The sequence below is a fragment of the Diadema antillarum genome, unplaced genomic scaffold, assembly GCF_040938485.1.
Source record: "Diadema antillarum isolate AM-2024a unplaced genomic scaffold, OU_Dant_1.0 seq00000620_RagTag, whole genome shotgun sequence".
Taxonomy (NCBI): Eukaryota; Metazoa; Echinodermata; class Echinoidea; order Diadematoida; family Diadematidae; genus Diadema; species Diadema antillarum.
In genome coordinates this window covers 433,490-457,107 of record NW_027271543.1, presented here as the reverse complement: position 1 = coordinate 457,107, position 23,618 = coordinate 433,490, and the positions used below count along the sequence as shown (strand labels likewise).

Genomic DNA, 23,618 nt, shown 5'->3' with positions numbered 1-23,618 from the left:
CATACTGTTCATCATGGTTGTTCGAATTGTTTATCGTAGGACTGTACCACATAATGATGGAACTGTAGGAGGCTATGCGATATAGTGACAGGCTCATGGTGTAAGTAGGTGCTTGAATACCAATTATACAACTCTGTATTAAATGAATCTCTTGTCCATTACTTTCTGTGGTTTGGATGTATTATTGTCTATGTCACCAGGAGTTAGAGGGATGGTATAGGTTTGTTTGTTTGTTTGTTTGTTTGTTTGTTTGTTTGTTTGTTTTTTGAGATGGGTATTCAGGTTTTATTATTTTTTTTTTTTGCAAGAGAAACCGCTTAGAATCACTACACAGTATTAAAGAGCATACAATTCTGGAGGAATCAAAAGTTCATTTGATGAAAATCGGTTTTAAAATGGCTCAGATATCTTTTAAAAAAAGTAAAAGTTTAGTCGTCCTAAAAAAGGTGGGACTGATTTTATATAGGTACATGGAGCATTTGAATCCCCAAGGCAAAGGGTCAAATTCGGAAAGTATCTCTTTAGTAATACATCTCTATCCAGGAGTGCCACTTCAGCGTTGCCACTGTCCAACCAGAATGCCTTGCTATACACGTTGTATTATTACCCATTATTACCCAGTTATACACTCGAGTTTAAAGGGAAGACATGATGGGTAAAACATCTTGTCCAAGGACGTTGGTACTTGATGGATTTCGAACTCGAGACCTTCGATCGAAAACCAAGAGTTTTAACCACTATGCCACAGTGCCCCCAATAATCCTGTCTGACAACCTAGATCCAGTGCAAATTCATCAACGTGCATTTCCAACATTTCACGTTAGAGTCAAACTGTTTCGTTTGAACAAACAACCATCTCCAGACTATGGGGCCTAGCTACAAACTCTCTATAGACTATAGGGTAATTTGAACTTGAGTTCACTTGCCTACCAAGTGGATTTGATGGAACAACTTGAAATTTGTTATTTTTCTGTGATAAACTTTATCCAAGAAATGGCCGTATTGATTCTTATTGACATCAAGACATGAAGCAGTGTACACAATATCAGATACACTTTTCGTTATCAAGAAGTAAGTCTGAGAATGGCTTCTGTTCTTTTATCAGGGTGCAGCTTTATTTTGTGCATGTTATACGTTCCTCTTTTAAACCTTCCAAAAGCATGACAAGTAACCCTTTCGACCCGCTAACAATTTCCATACACTAGATTTTGCACAGGACCACCAGGTATTCGTAGGTCATGGGTTAAGAAACAACCAGGGGGTAATTCTTGTGTCAAAAAAATAAAATCTGCTCAACTTCCCACTTCAAATATCTCCTTCAATAATCTCCATTGCGGCCACTTAGCTAAAAGAGTCCCCCATGGTTCTGACCTAATCATATCAAAATAGCAGAAGTTTCAAAGATTAGAGTGCGAGGATGAAAACTGTCATTCCAGATGACTTTTTGCACGTCATCCGGGGCAATTCACATCGTAACAATAAGAGTGTGCAACGATGAAATATGAATCATCATGTATAGTTTGCTCAATAAACTCCATAAGGCATGACGTATTTCTATAAGTTTTGCTTTTGACAAGAAACCTATAATTAGAGGGGTTTTGTTTTTGTTTTTTGCTATGTTGGTATTGTTGTTCGTAGACGTGTGAAAACTAGGAACCGTGAAAGTTATCTTGCAAAAAGAACAATTCACCTCCATACACGCAAGGATGTTACTTCTATAATTCATAACAGCTATCTTGCTATAAAGTTGTTCAAATTTCGTAATGACGGAATCCCAGTTATCCTCCTGCCGTCTTTCTTTGAGCCTCCTGTAACCTCTGTATGCCACTTCAGCCAACATCAATATTTCCGACTGACAAAACGCAGAAAAATGGCATTAAATATATTTTGACTTCCGAGACATTATAAACAACAAGGCAGTCCCTGCTCTCTCTGAGACTTCAACTCACAACCTTGTAAATCAAAGTGTTCGAGTCTGAAAGGACTGATGGGGGTAAAACGATGTCGGATCCACGTGCGGCCGATGGTGTACGTGCGGAACGGCAACCTGCTCTACCAGGAGTCTTCTCGTGGGATACCTGACATCAATACCGCATATAGTTGAAGGTATCGACACGAGTTTTCATTCCGACACAATGTAGACAAGACAACTCATCTAGACTGACGTCATGTCCCACAGAGAGACGACCAAACAGGGGGAAAAGAGAATTTTGGAGATATAGCAATGATGCCGTGCAATTGGATGGGATAGTGTGTCCGCTCCTTGTGCTAAAAGCCACGAGGTATATCTGACATCATTTTTTATTCATCTTGCTCAGAGACGGGAACGCATCCGACCGAAATCCCTGAAATATTACAACGTAATGTTCGACTTTGCGAGCGGGTTTTGACACGAAAAAGCCAAATTCAATTCATTACCAGGGAAGAGGGGACGAACAAGGAGAAGAAAACAACAACAGTGGGAGCGCTGTGGCATAGACTCTCGACTCGTAATCGGAGGACACGAGTTCGAATCCCGCCCAGTGCTTAGTCCTTGGACAAGATATTTTACCCACAATGTCCCTCTCGACCCAGGTGTATAAATGGGTACCTGGCAACACTTGAGTAATAATTGATGGCAGGGTCCTCTGGTAGAGCAGTGGCAACACTGAAGAGGCTACCCTTGATAAATAATTCCTTACTATTATAATTATTATCAACAGCAACAACAATAACAACAACAAAACGTGTAACAACCACAACAACAAGAAAAAGAGGTAGAAAAAGACGACAACAAACACACAAAGACATTGAAGAGGACATTAGATCCCACCAAGCATTCCTATGGTGCAGTAAGCTCAAAGTATTCTAGTGCACCCATCGCCCGCAGACTGCTAGTTGTCACAAATTATTTGCGAGGTATAATAGTCTGTCATCACATGTAATTGTTCATGCTTGATACTCGGTTCGGACCGACATTTATATGGTCACAGTCAAGCAAACAAGACATGTTAAAGAGAGAAAAAAAAAGTAATGTTAAATTTGATTTCAATGACACTGTATCTTCTTTTCAATTAATGAGTAACATCAAGAAACATATCTGCCTGACACAAGATATGATTTTGATTGATTCTAAGTTTCCAAAAGTATTGTAAGATATAATTATATCGAAGTGGGGAAAACCTGTCTTATTCGCTTTCATTATTATCACCTGCAAAGACATAGTATTTGTACAGTTTAAGATGTATACCGCGGTTTGGTCTCTGATCTCCCTTACATCACACATGCCAACAAATCATCATCTAATGGTTTACTGATTATCTCACCATCAAAGCTGTAACCTACGTAAATGGAGTATTTCGTTTGTTGTTTTGCAGCTCAATAAGAATATGACATTTACTCTAAGCGTAAAAAGATTTGGGGCTGTGATTTTGTCTTCATGCATTCACTAAGAGAATTGGCATCAGAAAACGAAGTTAAAGGGATCGTACAGTTTTGGTTGAGACCTAATTTCGGATTTTTAACAACTTTTGGTGAGATAATGAGAAACCTCTTATTAAATGTTGAAGGGATAGTACAGTATTGGTGGAGATGAGAATTGGGCTTTTAACTTTTTGCGAGATGCCAAGAAAACACTTATGATATAGTACAGAGCATACTATGTTAAGAGGAATTCAAAGTTTATTTGATGAAAATCGGGTTTGGAGTGACTGAAACATCCAAAAACAAAGTAAAACAAAGCCATCGTAATAAAGTGTGGGTCCCACACTTTATTAGAATCGCTCTTTTTTGGATATCTCAGCCATTTCAAAACCAGTTTTCACCAAATAAACGTTGAATTCCTCATAGAATTACATGCTCTTTCATATTTCATAAGAGGTTTCTCATTATCTCACCAAAAAATGTTAGAAACCTGAAATTAGGTCTCAACCAAAACTGTACGATCCCTTTAAAGAGCATGTAATTCTATGAGCAATTCAACGTTTATTTGATGAAAATTGGTTTCGAAATGGCTAAAATATCCAAAAAAGAGTGATTCTAATAAAGTGTGGGACCCACACTTTCTTACGATCGCTTTGTTTTCCTTTGTTTTTGGATGATTCAGTCATTCCAAACCCGATTGTCATCAAATAAACTTTGAATTCCTCTTAAAATGGTATGCTCTGTACTATACCGTGAGTGTTTTCTTTGGTATCTCGCAAAAAGTTGAAAGCCCAATTCTCATCTCCTCCAATACTGTACCATCCCTTTAAAACAAAGTACCAGGCCCTAATTATGAACTTGAATAATTGTCATGCTTTGGGAAATGATGCGTACACAAAATCAACTCGAGTGTAAATTGTTTGCAACGTAGATAGAATCATCTTCGGTGTCATGTCTACTCGGTCGTATGCTTTATTTGCGAGGCAGATATTTCATAGACAAAATGCTATCACAGTCACAAAGATATGTCAGTCCTTTATTAAATGCTACAAAATCACAGTCAAACAGTCCATTTATTATTCTCTTGTCACAAATCTAAGGCTTGATATTTTTGCTATAAAATGGTGATACTAATAACCTCCTTTTACCATTATATAGTTTGTTACATTTTATATTTTGGAGGTTTAATGCATCGCCTCGATAAAAACTTATTTTTCTTTTTTTTCCATCTTTCTAGATATGACCTATATTTGCAATAGACCTTAGAGTCGCCACCACAGTTGTTTCTAGTATTGATGAAACACTAAACACAATGTAATCGCGCCAAATCAAGTATACTGTATTTAGGTTCTCATGACTCTTACGCTTTGTAACGAGATCAGTATCTTGCATAGACTATTTTTGAGGCGGTTTCAAACTGAGCTCAACATTGCGCTGGGAGAGGACAAAGTTCACAAGGAAAAACAAATAGTGCCTACACACATTTGGCCAAACACCATTAACTGTCCGTTATGTGGTGCGCAAGCGACCAGCAACGATCTTGGAAGGAACGTGAAGTTCACAAACGTGCCCGCATCACCATACGTCATCTCTGGCCGCCCACCATGTGAGGCCGTTTGGAGAAGAAAAAAAAAAAAACCCAACATGGCGTCCTTAGTAACGTCATATGTCAGCGGGTCGCTGCAGCTGCGACAGGTTCCCATCACATTCAGTTACAAGCTGGCGTCCGTCGTGTATCTTACTGCATTAGTTAGCGCAGTAGGAGCACTTCATGTCGGTAAGTTTGGAATTTTCCATGTGCCAAATTTTGTTGAACTTGCCAGTGTTTCAGTTTAGATAGGAAATGAATATAGCGCAGTCAGATTTCCCGAAGCGCTCCTTCAGTGTTATATATTTTACTACCCTTATAGAGTACCTATATTCATAGAATATAAGCCTGCACTGGTATGACATTAACTCGGATGCCTGTATGAAAGCAACATTCTTCATTTTGCCAGAATTAGCTCGTGTCTTTATTTGTTTTCATTTCACTGTTTATTTGTGTGTTGGATTGGTATTGTGAACATTATGCTTATAAATACGATTCTTTTCAGCAAATATGTTGATAATCTCTAAGGAGTTGTTATGGTCATATATGGACTGTGCGCTGCGTTTTCAAACTGAGAATTCAAACCCTTTTCCACGGCACTTGCAAGATTACTCTATAGTCGGAAGTTATATAGTATATTCATATAAATCCATAGCACACATGTATTAGGCCTATATTTTTTTGTGACATAATTGCTCTCGCTATACGTAAGAAGTATTAAAATTTCTATGCAATGATGTCAAATACGGAGAAAACAGGGATTATCACATCTTCAAGGTTCCTTCAGACAGAATCCTAAAATCATTTCTATTCGATTCAAGTCCTAGCTATTATGATATGAACTGCAATACATGCAAACTCCGCGGCTAATTTCAGGGACAGTGTAGGACATAATAATTCTCCTTGTTAAGTTTGCTTTTTTTTTCTGTATGCTGCAAGAAATATGAACCCTGTCTATATTAAATCCGTGTTCGATGTACAGGATTATCACAATTATTTCTGACTGCCTGTCTGTCAGTCTGTTTGTCTCTTTCTCTCTGGAAGTGGAATGCAATGAAGGGCTGTAAATAATCATAATGATAATAATGATAATAATGATAATAATAATAATAATAATAATAATAATAATAATAATAATAATAATAATAATAATAATAATAAAATAATAATAACAATGATAATAATAGTAATAATAGTAGTAGTAATAATAATGATAATAATAATAATAATAATAATAATAATAATAATAATAATAATAATAATAATAGGTCTTCTTTATCCAGGGTAACCTCTTTATTGTTGCCACTGCTCTACCAGAGGGTCCTGCCATTATTATTACCCTAGCGTTCTAGATACCCATTTATACACCTGGGTCGAGAGGGACATGGTGGGTAAAACATCTTATCCAAGGACGTAAGCACTGGGCGGGAATCGAAGTCGGGTCCTCCGACTGGGAGTCGGGACCTGCCACAGCGCCTTCACTAATTAAACGTTATCCACATGCAGTAAATAGAAAAATCTTAGAGTAACATCGTCACCCTTGGAAGAACAAGTCACTGCGATCACTGGGCACAAGTTATTATATAATGGCGCTTGGTGGCTGAAATATATAGGTGTTGTAAATACTGGACGTTGACGGAAGTAGTAGCTTACAAATAGACTGCGATGTTCATCTCTCCCATCGATAAGCAGTTGTACATGTATCTTCATCTGTTTGAGAAGGAGTAATGTTGCTTTCTATTGTCTTGTTCGTTTATCTCTTCCTTTATCTATTCGTTTGTCTCTTGGCATGGGCTTTTTGAGTACAGCGTACATATCTTCAAACTGCAATGGCGCCGTGAGAGCCGACGTCGGGGGCCTGGTCGAGCCCGAGGCTGGACTCTACTACAAGGAGAATGTTGACTGTACGATGACGCTCTTCGCTTCCCCTGCCCACCGACTGTTGCTGCAGTTTCACAGATTCTCTCTGGAGGGAACGTATAACGGTAGAAACTTTTTACAAACTCTGCATGATATTCACCATCGCCGCTATTTTCTTCCAATGTCTATTTCTGCCCTCTTGTGTCTCATCATTAAGAAATCTCAGAAAGATGTTTTGGAGTGCACTTTTGAGTCGACATTGACACAAGCATTCAAATATAGACAATGTTAACATGGTTATCGATGTTTGTTTATGACATATACATATCAACGCGATACACTAACTTTTTCTTTTGATGGCCCGATCGGATCACTAACGCATATCATTTTTTGGTGGTGGCCCGACATCTACTTATAGTGGCGGCCCTGGGTCACCGGGCCCCTCATTGCTAGTGTCGAGCCTTGTATACTAGTATATATACCGTATTTGATAGTTTATGAGAGACCGAAGACGTTCTGTGTTCGACAGTCTTATAAGTTTACATCAAATTAGATAATAAACATCACAAGTTTTTTGACTGTTTTTAACATCCATATCATATCCTTTGAATTCCGTCCAAATCATATGCTAAAGCGTAATAGTCAGAAAAGTTTCATGAGCGCTTAAGATAACGAGTGTATTTGAGTGTCATCAGATAGGTATGCAATGGAGGTCAAGATAGCTGAATAATATGATACAAACGAGTTGATTACAATTACGATGACAGACTTTGTTGTGGGGAGAGAGGTGGCAGGTACCACAATTTAGGCATTCACATTTTTCCTGAATATTTATTTTTCTTACTTTTTATATAAGTATTTCCCGCGTATTCTACCAAAAATGTGCACCAGATCGCTGAATTTTACTTCTAAAAAAGCAAAATTTCCCTCGTCGCCTGAGTAGGGGGATATATCTTCCATACCCTCCATCTTACCGTTTTGTTGCTGCGCTCCCTTTTTCATTCATTCATTCATTCATTCATTCATTCATTCATTTTCATTCCATTTCAAACAGAAACATATAAATATTTTGCAGAAATTGAGTAGGCATAAATTTCATCATACTACATCATAATACCATATATATTCTTGTCCCATACCAAAAAAAACCCTGTGTAATACGGCCATCAAAATAATCAGTCTCCACCTTCTTGTTTTGCATCTTCAATGCATTATCATGCTGGGCTCAATTCCATGGTGTTCAACTGACCAAAAGTGCCAACTGCCTTCAAGAGTTTGTCTTTTCAAGTGATTGATGTCGACAGTACATGCTGACTTTTTGTAAAGGTTCCAGTTATCATGTAGGCCTACCAATATTTCATGACACTTCACTCTAAAAACAAAACAAACAAAAAAGACCAAAACTAAACCCTAAAAATGATGTTAACTGTTGTGTTTATTTCCGCAGGTTCCCTAAACAGGAATAGAACGCATACAGACATCTGACATCTGTATAATTATAGTCCCTAAACCTATTCCTCTCCCCCAAACATGCGCAAGCACAATAAATCGATAGATCTGCCGAATGATATGGCTGTGGAAAATTTCTTTGGGTTGACGATAAATTTTAATCAATAATTCTACACTTACGTCGACTGTAAATGATTGGACGGGTTCGCAAGGGAACATTAAAGGTCCTGTTTACCTTTGGGAGCAGCGATTTAAAAAATGTTCAAGGTGATGCATATGTGTAGGTCTGTTGTATCACAAAACACCCTACCATATAACATTTTCACAATAAAGCCTAAAACATAAGGAGATATCAGTATTTTTCTCATTAAACCATAACTGTAGACGGTCTAGTCTAGAAACATTTTATTATAACCATTGTTCACATTTTTTGTATTTCAAAACACTTAACATAGATTATATGGATTCACATTTTTACAGTGGTTGTTTCTATCCCTAACTCACATTCTATAGAACTATTTTAAAGCACTAATGCTGAGTTTTTGTTTCATCTGCAAATGGTAAATTATGCCTTTAAATTACACGTCATCAGCCTTCTGCATGCTGAAGAATCAGCATTACAGGCACCAACATCAAGCATGTTAAGTAAATCAATACATCCAAGACAGAAGTCAGCGGAGAAATATTGGCGCTCTCTCGTCACCCTTGATATTTTTATCGAGATATCGAGCTATATTCGTCATAAAAAGAAGGTGGATATGAAATATTGTTGGGGTACCACTATATCGAGTTGGCCGTTAATAATGACATCAAGGCGCAAATAAGACTGGAAAGTTTACGAAAACACTTCAAATTTTAGCACAATTCAGAAAAGATATTATACGTAGGCTCTCGTTGTTTCTTTCCCGTCCGTTCTTTGTACTTAACTATGACGCAACACACTAGCTTTGAACTTATCATCGACAGGAAGTGCGAGCGTCTTGTCAATGCAAGATCTACAGGTATCCCTCTCATGACTTTCAGCCACTTTAAAAGTTTTGAGTGGTAACAGTACAAAAAATAAACGTAATTATACCAAGCAGTGGACCAAAACCTTTAGTGATACCCCACACTGTGAAAGATACATGAGCTAATTGAGATACACTATACATGTAGTAGGTTGCTTTTTCATGTATTCTAGTAATATTGGAAATGACAATGTTTTCGTAACTGGGGTCTTTTGCTCGAAATTTCACTTTTAATATGATGTTTTCATCAGTTTCACGTCGATAACATGCTCATAGTGAGAAGGTTACGCTTTGTGAGACTTCTTGTGCAACACATATCAAAATTTGGCTCTCATTAACTATTAGGTACTAGTAGTCATCTACTATATAGTATTCATCTACTATATACTATTCTCTCAAATAATCTAAGCAGTATTTCATTACATAATTTCATTATCACGGTTATATCGTTAAACTTCTACAGTATACATTTTCTAAACACGACTTGAAGACATTGCTATGGTTTAATAAGAAAACTGTGGTAGCATGGACGTTCTGATTTCAAAAAGGCGGGAATACGTCTGAAGCTTAATGTCAAGTTTTATGAAATGTTGAGAGAATGATATTGTCTGCCTTCTATTGACTCTATCTGTCGAGCGCTGACGACTTCGTTTGTTTGTACAACCTTTGTCTCCTTTATGTCCACGTACCTTGCAAAAGATGGTTAATATATCTAGTTTATTGACACACCATGATCTTCCTCTGTCTTTGACCTTCGATACACTGCACAGGTCGCTGCCTTGACAGCCTCGGAGTGTTCGATGGGAACACAGCGGATGACCCACCGCTGACCCCAGAGCTCTGCGGTCGCCTTCACCAGCTACCCAACGTGAATTCTACCAGCAGTAACGTGACGTTTCAATTCCGATCGGACGAAAGCGGGAGGGGTCTTGGCTTTGGCATCTACTACACTCAGGTTTCAGAAGGTGAAAATAATAAAAATGCAAGATTCGTTGAAATTATGATGGAAATGATGATGAAGGTAAGGAGGACGAGGAAGAATAATACACTGTACTAGTGGTAGAACTATGGTAGTAGTGGAAGTACTATAGTGGTGAGAGTAGTACAGTATACTAGTATATTTATTATATTTGTAGTGATATTCATTTTCCTTGTTCTACATTTTGGAAGGAAAACTGAGATGACGAAAGGGGATGTTTGATAGGAAAATAGGGGTAATTGAAAGGCGATAACGACAACGAAGATCATAAGGAGAAGGTGTACGCAACTGTTAATGATTAAGTCCAACCGCCAATTATACTGCTGAGATTTGATTACTGGTACAATAGCATCGCGGGTGGTGAAATTCTACTACTAAAACTACTTCTAATGTAACCACTACAACTACTGCTATCTCTACAACTACTTCTACTATCACTACTGTTACTACTCTTTCTACTTATACTACTATATTTTTTTAAATACATTAGGCCTACTGCTGCTGCTGCTGCTGCTGCTACCACTATCCTAACTGGTACAACTCCAGTGGCAGATATTACTACTTCTTAAATCATATAACACAACCGAGTACTTCGTCTAGGCCTAAAGTCTTAACCATTTGAGTGCCTTGAGTGCCTATTGGCACATAAAATCCCACAGTATTGTACACACTGTTCAAAATCCCTGGCACAGAGAGTGCAATGTATAGCTACTTTAAAGATCAATGTAGTTTAAATCTGTAATATGTGATGATTAAATGAAATATGTAGCTGCACGCCACCGCAGCTTTGGGATATGTTCAAATGAATTGTTGTCCATTTGTGTCTTTAAAAAGTCATCCTCATAAGTCGTCTTCATAATGATTACAACTGTTTTACTGAATAAATCCAGCATTCCCGGTAAAGATTTCATTCATTGTGTCCTTGTTTGGGTATTTACTTCAAGTGGAATTCCACTCATTATCAAGCGGTCATTAAACAAATGGAGTAAAACTACAAAGACAATGGTACAAGTTTCATTAAGATACGACACCGAAATATAAAGTTATGTAAATTCCAACTTTTAGTTGCAAGTTTCAAATGCAAATCTATGTTATCACCTCACACCTTTGTGCACAAATATATGAAAATGCTTTTTGAATAGATAATTTCAGCTACTACAAAACCTTTCCCCCTCAAAGTTGTTAGGATCTCACAACACGCACACTAACACATACACACACACACACACACACACACACACACACACACACACACACACACACACACACACACACACACACATCTTTCAGTGTAAAGGACGCGAAGTTACTCTCTTTGATTTTATCAGCAGAAAAATGATATTTTGTGTTCAGGTCAATGGAAGATTTGTGAAGTGCTGATCATAATCACTTCATGTGGTTTAACTATCACTTTCCTCTAAACTATAGGTGAAACATGGTTTCCCATTACCATTTTCTAATGCAAATATTACTTTATTTTTCTCTCTTAAAGGGATCATATAGTTTTGGTTGAGACCTAATTTCAGGTTTCTAACATTTTTGGTGAGATAATGAGAAACCTCTTATGAAACATAAAAGAGCATGTAATTCTACGAGGAATTCAACGTTTAATTGATGAAAATTGGTTTTGAAATGGCTGAGATATCAAAAAAAGAGCGATTCTAATAAAGCGTGGGACCCACACTTTATTAAGATCGCTTTGTTTTACTTTGTTTTAGGATGTTTCAGTCATTCCAAACCCGATTTTCATCACATAAACTTTGAATTCGTTGCAACTGATTGACAAATTGCCCTACATCGACGTAAATAAGCACTGAATTGATCAGTGTTTTAGTAGTAGCCATGATAAAAAATCATGGGCGTACATACTCGAGCAGGATTCGAACCTACGACCTCCTGATCACCGGACAGGCGTCATCTCCACTAGACCACCGAGCTTTCGCCCGACAGCAAGTGTTGGTTCTAATCGTTATAGCATGCAGCGGGTACTGCTTTGTTATTCAAATTCATGAAAATTCTTCCGTCGAGATGTTTTCATTGCAACTGATTGACAAATTGCCCTACATCGACGTAAATAAGCACTGAATTGATCAGTGTTTTAGTAGTAGCCATGATAAAAAATCATTAGCGTACATACTCGAGCAGGATTCGAACCTACGACCTCCTGATCACCGGACAGGCGTCATCTCCACTAGACCACCGAGCAGTACCCGCTGCATGCTATAACGATTAGAACCAACACTTGCTGTCGGGCGAAAGCTCGGTGGTCTAGTGGAGATCCGGTGATCAGGAGGTCGTAGGTTCGAATCCTGCTCGAGTATGTACGCCCATGATTTTTTATCATGGCTACTACTAAAACACTGATCAATTCAGTGCTTATTTACGTCGATGTAGGGCAATTTGTCAATCAGTTGCAATGAAAACATCTCGACGGAAGAATTTTCATGAATTTGAATAACAAAGCAGCACCCGCTGCATGCTATAACGATTAGAACCAACACTTGCCGTCGGGCGAAAGCTCGGTGGTCTAGTGGAGATGACGCCTGTCCGGTGATCAGGAGGTCGTAGGTTCGAATCCTGCTCGAGTATGTACGCCCATGATTTTTTTTTTTTTTTTAATCATGGCTACTACTAAAACACTGATCAATTCAGTGCTTATTTACGTCGATGTAGGGCAATTTGTCAATCAGTTGCAATGAAAACATCTCGACGGAAGAATTTTCATGAATTTGAAAAACTTTGAATTCCTCCTAAAATGGTGTGATCTGTACTATATCATAAGTGTTTTCTTGGTATCTCTCAAAAAGTTAAAAGCCCAATTCTCATCTCCACCAATACTGTACCATCCCTTTAAAGCTAACTTGAACAATGAGTGACATTACACTTAAATCACTTAAATTGAATAGAAATTGAATCGTGTTTTTTTTTTGTTTTTTTTTCGTGACCTGATATCCCATTTTGTTTCCAGCGCCGTGTTCAGACGGGGAATTCGCCTGCAACAATAGCTGGTGTGTTGACCAGAGTCTCGTCTGCGACACGTTAAATATGTGTGGAGACTGGAGCGACGAAGGAAACTGCACAGGTGGGACCATGCACGTTTTAATCAAACTACTTGTTTCTTCACACTGTTACGAAATTGCCACAAGATGGCGATACGAATATGGAATTTTCAATTCCGTGCAAAGTTGGCCTCGAACTTGGTCAAAAGACAATCAACAGCCGAAGCAAGTATCATGCCTACAGGTCACACGATGGTACCCGAACTACACACTCAGACTACACGTCGATATGAATCTTTAACAAAAAATTTGTTCAACGGAAGTAAAATGGCTACACGAAGTTTTTGTCACCGCTAACGGAACTGCTGCTGGAGCCTGAGAAACTCCACCGGCGGTCACAGTGTGGCTTAAAATACCCTCATGAATGACTCGATGTTTACACGATTAGAGCCGGATTTGAACATTTCCTTTATGGTTGTGTCCATCTTTGTTCAATTTCGGGACAGTGTGGCGCCTACATTATGACTGTCATTGCTCAGGGCAATATGTTGTCCATAGTGTGTGTACAGTAGCTTGTCAGAGTCTAATGTACCAACACCCTTCTATAAGATGTAATATAAACGAGATATAAACGCCGACAGTGTCAAAGTCTTAAAAAAAACAAAAACATAACAAAACAAAAAACATATATCTTTGTTTTGATACTGTATCATTTTATCACACCTACATACGTTTAGTTGAAATTCATTGTTAGTACGCTTGTAGTTCCTTAATAGTACCAAAAAAAATGTCTTTCTTTTTAGCCATAATTTGGTCTCATGCCATTGTTCATTTTGGGTGCAGAATTATCAAAACCTAAATCTGGGACTGATGCTTGAATTGGCAGCACATTCTCCTTCTGCTTTAATATGGATTTATCAATACTGTTGATTTGAAATTCGCGTAGATTTGATTAATTTAACCAGTCTCTAATTTCGACAACATAGGATATGCATTTAAACCACCGACTAGTCAATCTAATGATAATATCTGGAGCAAAATTGTTCTAGGACTAGACGATCGGTCGACTACAACCACTCATTGATTTTATTCAATTTGCTCTCATGTGGCTGTAATTCACTTGACATTAATTTTCTTAGGCTGGATGACAAACTGAATTTTGCACTCTATAGCAATTAAGTCTCAACACTTGCACGAAGAATTAAGTCTTTCTTGTCACTTTTATTTCACAATGGGTTAGGGCATTATTCCATTCATCATGGTGTTGTTTTCTCATGACGGTATCTATGAATTTTGTTTCTTTGATCTGCTGAAATGCATGCTTTGTGATAGTAATGGAAGAAACACTGCTATTCATTGTTGATCACTATACTCACGTTGATAGCGCTGATTCTATGAACGATGGTAATATAATACATGGAGAGAAACCGTTCAACAAGTGCAGACAGCACGCTAACAAAACAGTTCTCGTGTATGAAGATGATAGATTTTACACTTGAACATGTTCAACCTCATTACCTACGAGATTATACAATCTACTTTGAAGATTAACTTAAATTGTCTTTCGCATAAAGTTAACAAATTTACAATGCTATATTCTCACAGAACCCGTACAGGAACTTCAAGGTCTCTCCATCTACGCCATAATGGGTATTGGCTTGTCTATTATCTTTCTCGTCATGGTAATCATCCTCGGAATCGTGAAGATCGCCCAAGCCCATCGGTACAATCGCCTGATGAAGGAGATCATGGACGAAGTGGAACGCGATATCAAAAAGAACCCATACTCAGACGATTTACAGGGAAGAAGGGACAACGACGACGTAGGTTTCAGTGGCAAGGTCTTCGGGCGCAAGCGGTCACAAAAGATAGCGCCCGAGTAGTGTCATGCGATCTAATTTTGCCTTTGAACATCCTTATAGTCTAAACAAGTTTATTTATTAGTTTGTTTATTTTCTATGTGTTTATTTGCCAATCTTGTGTATGGGGAAAACATGTTCTCAATCAAATACTAGCTAACTCGACAATAACTGAGAAAACTGTGAATGATCAATAGGGTTAGCTGTTCAGTAGTTTAGCCTGTTAGCGGCGAGATCTTTTCGTCCGCGTATGTTTGAAAGATGTGTGCGTTTAGGCCTGAGGCATGTGCATTAGGAATATGTGCCTTATACTTTTCTCGTTTATTTTGTAGGTATGTGTTGAAAGTTGTACATGACAATCCAGTTGGACTCATACGGTATTCATAATGATGACCACATGTAACTGTCTATTCCCCGTACTTGGAATACGGTGTGTTATACGTGAAGCAGAATGATCGTCAATCATTGCCTGCCGTAGCTAGAAATTCCGAAGAACAAAACTAAATATGGCAGCCTCTTTAGTGATAGGAACACTCTTTCAGAGCCCCTGTCATCGTTACCCAAGCACTTTGCAAGGTGTCCGTTTGTATACCTAAGTGAAGAGAGACATTGTTTTTTAAAACAAACAAACAAACAAACAAACAAACAAACAAACAAACAAACAAACAAACAAACAACAAGAAGAAAACCCTCGTCCAAAGAAAGTAGCACTGAACATGATTTGAATTCAGGAACTTTTGTTTTGTAAGCCTAAAACCTTATCCACTACAACACAGACCTCCCACCTTCACTGACATTGTGAACTTGTACTTGCATTTGTGTTATAAATCATTCTGGTGGAACTTTACAGTTTTGCGAGGGAAGCTCTGGCTGTAAAGGTTATCACAGCATTTCCATTGAAAATGGCTGGAGTGGGACAGTCTTGCGTTGCTTCAGATGATTCTTAAAAAATAGCTATTGATCATGTGAGTCGATGGCCATTCATATTTTTTGATATTCTTGAAATTTTGGATCCCCGGTTCTATTATGATTGTGTAGCTCACCAACAATGATCAATTTGGTCCTTTTAAGAGGTTAAATTGAGATCTGACTGTAGAAATTACTACATTGTATTGATATTGTGTTATTTTGTGTATGAAAATGTTTCACATTGCTGGAAGTGAAATAAACGAAATGAAAAACAAAATTGTAGAGACAGCTGAGCTTTACCCACGGAAATTAATCATAGTAGTTTTCTGTTGAAAAAAGAATGATAATATACTTTATAGGACCGAGCGAGGAACATAAATTATAAGAGTTTATACTAATCCTTGATTTCCATATGAATTTAAAAAATGGGGATGATATTTTTGTAAGAATGTCTAAACTATCTTTCCTGTTGACTGCCAGTGACTGCTATTTTCTGTCTGTAAAACCATTTGTCATAGTGATTGTTCTCGCAAATTTGCTCGAAGCTGGCGTTGATAATCTGAATTCGTTTGATTCCGATATTTTTTCCAACTCATTATCTATGTTATGTATACTATTGCTGTGTGTATATATCTCAGATATTTGATACGTTTAACTTTTAAGTCATATTCAAGTCTTTCATTTTTTTTTATCAGCGCCGTCCATTGTTACTCTAGTAATGCTATTGTAAAAAAAAAAATGTTTTGATTCATCTGTCATAATTTTAGACGCACATCATTCACTGTTAACACAAATGGGATGTTCGTTACAGGTGGTGTTGATATCAAGGAATGTGCACGAAATAGATCATAAAGAAGCTTCCGAAGATTTCGTGCCAACACAATATTTTTGTACATACAACGATCCTCTCGTACATCTTGTATGTCTCTCAGAACGAGCAATGAAGCAACGCCACCTAAACTGTTGACAAGTAGGTAATTTTCTCGGTTTGTCTATACTAGAAAAGATATAATTTGCCTTTCTTCTTTTTTTATCTTTTTTGTTTTAAACAGAAGACAAGTTAAATCGATTTTACCTTACATATCGAGACAGGTAATACAAAGGGAAATCAAAAATTGCTGGATGCATTTCTTGTAAATCAAAGCTCTCCAAAAGATCATGACCAACCCCGTTTTGCATACATGTATTGTATTCATATATAATCCTGTAGATACACACCATAAAACAAAGTCTAGTCAATTTTAAATTGGAATCATTTTAGATGGGTACTTACAAGGTTTCTTTTGACAATGTGATCATATTTCGAATGGATTCTCTTCGTATTTAACAAGATTTTGATCCTATTTCAATAGAATGTTCATAATTTGAGCAGATATCTATAAGTAGAAATCTCAGAAGTCTCCGTTTGAAACGATTCCTATTCAATTTGATTTTTGTTTAGAGTGTACATAAAAGGATTGATGGAGTAGAGCTCTAAGATAAAACGTTGAAATTTACCCGAAAAAAGTGTAAATAGTGTATAGCATTTTAATTTTTCTGATTATATGTATATTTGTGTGTTTCATGTCTGCGCCTCGAATAAGAAAGACATTGAATGTGATGAGAAATGAGAGAAAATGATATTTTCGTTGGCTTGTTGGTAGAGAAAAATAAATCTCAGACTTGATCTGGAACATTAGAGTCAGAGAAAAAAGTGTAATATGCAAAAGAATGAATGAAGTTGTAAAATGTTCCAACAAATACTTGCGAAAATATTTGTGGTGTTTATCATACATCATGTATAATTATCATAACCTAGTACACTGTATATACATTTTTCTGCAATCTAAGAAGATTACATTTGGCAATTTATCTTCGTGTTTCTAATATTTGACATAATCATTTGGACGTCAGCTTGAAATAAATTGCTCCTTGAGGTGAGAAAGCAAGCTACGTATTTCCTGCCCTGGATAACAACTATACTATCAAGCCTAGCAAAATCTGCTCAGATCAAGACATGGCTTCCCAATCGTGGTCTTTTGCAACATTGTTGTGATGGTTTGGGTGCGATCTGCCAGGAATGGAGCGGAACATTTTGATTGTCATGATGTGGTGATTGGGTTGAGTCGTGACACTATGTATTCTTAAGAAGGAAGAATACTACATTCAATCCAGCCCATCTTTATCGGCTACCTCCTATGACTCATGAGCAACACTATTATTCTCGAATTCCAAAGTCGTCTTCCATGTATTGTATCTGAGTCTGGAGATGTTACTCATGTATACAGTCGAGCTTTTTCCGAGCCAAGCCTCTGGGCCCTCATTGGTGTACAACCTATGTAACAACCTTGCTTCCCTTACCTCTAAGTTGAAAGTTGAGGGTTGGTTCTTTAATGAATAAGATCGATAAAAATCGCTAAGAAAACACCGACACACTCACACTCACACACTCACGCACGCAGGGTAACAAGAGGAGTGCCGAGGAGTGACGACGCGCAAGGAATGACAACCGATAATGGGCTACTACTGTTGAAGTCCATGGCTCTTGTATTCGCTCATCTCTTCTTTCAAGTCGATACAAATTTTCACAATAACTAACTCCAGGTGCTGCTCAATCGTTTAACAAGTTTCGGAATTCAACTAAACGTGGTCAAGGTATTTTCTTCATTGTCTCTTTAGCCTCAGAACATTTGGACTAGTTCTCCAGCACTGTGAAATTAACATTATTTTGAAAAGGATGTGAGTAACACGTACAGACTATAATACGAACTGTCATCACATCTTTCAAACTTGATTCAGTTTTTCATCATGAGAAAGACGCCCTACTCTGTAATGTCATCAAACAAAACAAAACAAACAAACAAACAAACAAACAAACAAACAAAAACTTGTTCCTCATTATTGGAACAAGACATAAGTATAAAACATAGATATAGGCGTATAAGTGTGTGGTACCTCAGAGCAACCAATAAGCGAGGTGATAATTTTCATTCACACGCCACTCATTCTCAAGTCAGAGAGAGGAGGGATAGAGACAAGAGACGGAGGAGAAAAGGAAACCAAAAGAAAGAGAGAAAAAAGAGGGGTATAGGTAAACGGACAGACACACTCAAGAAGTATCCCTTGAACGCCAATCTATATACCCCCGTCTTGTGTGACATGAAAATAATGTCCATGTCCTTTCTCCACGGGATCCCGAGTCTTATGGCTGGCAAGTCTGTGTGTGTTTCGTAGTAAGTACGAGTACATTGTACATGTATTATATAAGTGAATGAGGTATAGTCGTTTCTCATTTCGACGCCACTCCCTGATTCGCAGTCGAATCCGTTGATTCCTCATTTGACAAGTCGAATTTCAACATCCCAGCCTCCCAATGAGACGAGACATTACACAATGTGTGCTTGACCACTGATCTCTACAGAAATCCCTCCTATAATAGAGATCAGTGGTGTACACGTACGTGTGTATGCGTGTTTGTGTGCAGGACAATGTTGCGAGTGAGTTTTGCAGTCTGGCGCCCTCTTCAAGTGTGACCCAAAGCATTGGTATAACTACTCGAGCGTATCATTGCTTGATAATAATAATAATAATAACCAATATCTATATAGCGCTTTTTTCTAAACAGACAGATAGCGCTTCAAAAATTGTAACAAAATACACGAAATCAACAATATATACCAAACAAAACAAAACAGAGAAAGTACAAAGCAAAACAAATAAACAATGACTTAAAACTTGTCAGATCGCTAGCAGGGGAATTAAGTAAGAGCTATAAAGAGGTCCTACTTTTGGAACAAATAGGTTTTCAACCGTTTTTTTAATTGATCTGTGTTAACTGCTGATTGGATATTTGTGGGGATACTGTTCCAGGATTGAGGTGCTGCAATGCTGAAGGCGCGACGTCCGGCTGTTGTTCGGGTTCTTGGGATGGTAAGCACAGTACGTGTGGTGGACCTGAGGTCATAAGTTGACTGGCTGATGTGGAGGAGCTCAGAAAGATACACTGGTACTTCATTATGGAGGGCTTTGTATGCAAGTGTAGCAGTCTTGAATTCAATTCTCTTAGAGATGGAAAGCCAATGCAGATCATTCATAAGGGTGTCACACGGGTAAACTTGGACTTATTGTACACTAATTTAGCAGCATGATTTTGGAGAGGCTGTAAACATTGGAGATTTTGTGATGTAGTGCCATATAATAAACTACAGTGTATTACAGTAATCTAGTCTGGAGAGTACAAGCGCTCTCACTGCGTCATGTGCAGAAAACTCATCGAGATATTTTCTAATACGACCGAGGTTCCTCAAATGATATCTGATATTGCACGACATATTGGTGACGTGGTCATCGGTAGTCATTTTGCTGTTAGTGTTAAAGACAACACCCAATATGCGAACTGATGGCGAGGGCTTTAGCACTACATCATCCAGTGAAATGCTCACATTTTGCAGATATTTTTGGTGTGATCTAGAAGATATGATACAGAACTGCGTCTTACACTTCTATTCAATCCAATGTTCAACGCTGGTATTCATTGTCGCCCGAAAGGTCGTGGATAAGATAAATCAGACTTCCTTATGCAAGCAACCCTTCTTTCTCTGGCCCAGTATTGGATTCAAGCTTTTATGAAATTATGGTCCTATTGGGGCTCATGGAGAACATTCAAAATTCTGCACAGTTCTCTTGTTTATAGGCACACAGCACGCACTGTGCTTTCCCGTTCCAAAATACCCGTAAGTGTATATCACACAAAGTACCATTTTGAGAATTATTTGAGCAGGACAATTAGGCATAAAGACTATACACACTTTTTTTTCACTCTCACACACACACACAGTATCAAGCTTCACACTTAATGATGAAAGACTGACGGCTTTCATGTCAGTCTTTGTTTTGTTTTGTTTTTCTTCGTCCCCAAACCCATGGTTGCACACAGTGCTCATAGTCAAGTGCAAACACGTCTACAATTAGGACTTCTACCCGATGTGGAGGTTTAGAACAAAACAAATCCTATATAGTTTGCATTGACGCTTTTATACCTTTGAGTGCCGATTGCCACAGTAAACTCCATAGCACTGTACACGCTGCCCAAAGTCACTGGCGGAGAAAGTGTTAAATGATTTTTGCAAAGTCAAGCACACTGCGTCGACATTGAGGGATGCGAACTCCCCACAGACATGACAGAATAAGACACGTGGTATACAGAAATGTAGTACACTGTATAACATGAATGAATGTATAAATGTATAACTTCATTGAAGAATAATGTGACAAGGCGGAGACACATTAATCATAGTGATATTTTTAGTTGATTCGTTCTATGCTATGTTCATATCGTTCATTGCACCTGTCATGGAAACAAGTAACTATGACGTGAGACGTGTTTGTATTGTTGTACATTTAATATCAATGGAAACAAAATTTCCGTCCTATCATAGATCAATAGAGATGAATCTGAATCTGAATCTCAATGACTTGTTTGAATGGGTAGTGCTAGTGTGCTTTCATACATGTTCATAATGGTTAGGTGTGTTTGAATGCGTTTGAGTTTATGAGTGTAAGTGTGACATCAGTCTGTGGAATATGATTCATAATACGGAAATCTGAAACATGCGATCGATAAACAGCCGGAGACTAACATAGCCACATTAATAGGTAATATTTGGATGGTAACAAGAGTATATCTGTTAGCCCTTGTAATAGATCATACCGCTAAAAATGACCATTGTATCTCCATGTGCAGGTAGCAGGCATATTAAATTTGTGTATCAAATAAGCTTTTTTTTTCTTTTCTTTTGTTTTTGTTAATATTTCTTATACCTTCTTGTCTTGGAAAATCTATATGATTGGCATTCATTTTTTTTTCATGAATCAACCACCACCATTCATAGGAAATATAATATTATGTACAGTTACGTTTTCACATTTCATATCATGTACACAAATCGTTTCATCCGGGTAGGTTCTGATACAGTGTATGGCGGTACCATACCGATATACTAGCATAAATGGAATGAAATTCGGCTGATAACAATGGAGTTCATAAACCAGACAAAATAACACAGTGACTTCGTGAAGCTGGTTATCGCAAGTTTATAATGTTATGTCTAGCAAACATGGAGAGCAGAGCACCGATATGGAACCAGTATGAGGCTGTGTACACAACTTGAAATTTACAAGGCAAAGTTCAGTGTGTGACGTATGAAACTGGAGAACAAAATCGATAATGAAAAGGAAAAAGCAAACAAAATAAGTCCAAATCAGCATGCTCATGATTTATACCAACACACATCGGGCATTGCTTGAAAGTAAAATACATGGACATTTATAAACAACGCCTGTTTCGCTTGGGAGTGAAACCAAAGGTTTACTTCTCGATGATACCAAACAGTACATGTCTAAAAATGAAGGAAGATGAGGTTTCTCCAAATACTTTTCTTGACAAAATCTGCGTACTCAAAGTGAACAACAATTACCAAGTTAGATAATACCCCTTCTAATCTTAAAAAAAAAAAAAAACCTTCAAAGCCAGTATTATGTCAATATTAAGCGTGTTTGTTATTCACTGCATGCCAACCAACACTGCCTGAAACATTATTTTATTATGTATCACGCGATTCACAAACGTTCTGTGCGTGACATCAACACAGTCAAAACAATGATAAAGAAAATGAACAAACTTCTCTCAAAGATACGTGAACAAGTTAACTCGAAACGGCAGTCTAGCGTAGGTAATGCTGGTAATGTCTACAGAGATTTAAATAACGACGGAGACAAGCTATCTAAGAAGAAAATATCAACAATGTAAACAGAACCTGATAAACACAGTACAGTTTAACATGAAAACCAGTGCAACTCCATCGCCAATTGTACTGAGTATGGTTAAGATAAAGCTGGATGTAGTGCCAGATAATACAAATGTTTATTCCATTATGGTGTAATTAACGCATGTACATGTAGATGCTTGTAGTCTATCGTTTATTTGATGCACTTGAACTACGTAACATTAAAATTGTAATGTTTCCTCACTGAAGTAATCAATAGTCATTATAGCCTTGTGCTTTGTGCTGTCAAAAAAACCAAACAAACAAACATACATAAAAACAGGGATTTTCAATTTAATTGCAAAGGACCGCAAAGGTGTGAAATGACGGTTCCATTTTCTAAATATATATTTTATGTATTGACTGTAAATCATTTAGCACACTGTGTAGAGTCGTGACCCCAATGGCAATCCTGTCAGGGCCGACAAAGAAATTAATGTCAAAACATGATTATATACTGATAATCATACTCATAAAAATAATAATCATAATCATACTCATAAAATGATCATACTCATGAAATAATTTGAGCACGACACATTGTACCAAGTGCATAAGTTTCATCCTATTCAATGGTTTTGTTTATCACCACTATGTATTCTGAGTTAATTCATTTGTTCGTTTGTATTTTTGTAACACTTCAAAGTTCAGACAGCAATGGTCAGGATGTAAATTCTATAACACTCACATAAAACCATTACATCTGTGAGGATATTGTACTGCAAAGAGATTTCAGTTATGGCTTGGTCAAATAAACCACAGG

At 37.5% G+C, this 23,618-nt stretch overlaps 1 protein-coding gene and 1 non-coding gene across 2 annotated transcripts; one reads left to right on the top strand and one right to left on the bottom strand.

The window, feature by feature from the left end:
* Positions 1-5,046: 5,046 nt before the first annotated feature.
* On the top strand, positions 5,047-15,167 carry LOC139736048 (low-density lipoprotein receptor-related protein 12-like). The gene is made up of 5 exons (XM_071646795.1): positions 5,047-5,179; positions 6,799-6,975; positions 10,077-10,271; positions 13,254-13,367; positions 14,890-15,167. Exons 1-5 carry the CDS (start codon positions 5,047-5,049, stop codon positions 15,165-15,167), a joined length of 897 nt encoding a protein of 298 aa, XP_071502896.1.
* On the bottom strand, positions 12,419-12,491 carry Trnat-ggu (transfer RNA threonine (anticodon GGU)). The gene has a single exon. It is a non-coding gene; the product is annotated as a tRNA-Thr (tRNA).
* Positions 15,168-23,618: the final 8,451 nt, after the last annotated feature.

Coding starts and splice junctions, on each gene's coding strand:
- LOC139736048 (XM_071646795.1), top strand. CDS start 5,047: ATGGCGTCCTTAGTAACGTCATATGTCAGCGGGTCGCTGCAGCTGCGA. Junction 6,976..10,076: donor TCTGGAGGGAACGTATAACG/GTAGAAACTTTT, acceptor TACACTGCACAG/GTCGCTGCCTTGACAGCCTC. Junction 10,272..13,253: donor CTACACTCAGGTTTCAGAAG/GTGAAAATAATA, acceptor TTTTGTTTCCAG/CGCCGTGTTCAGACGGGGAA.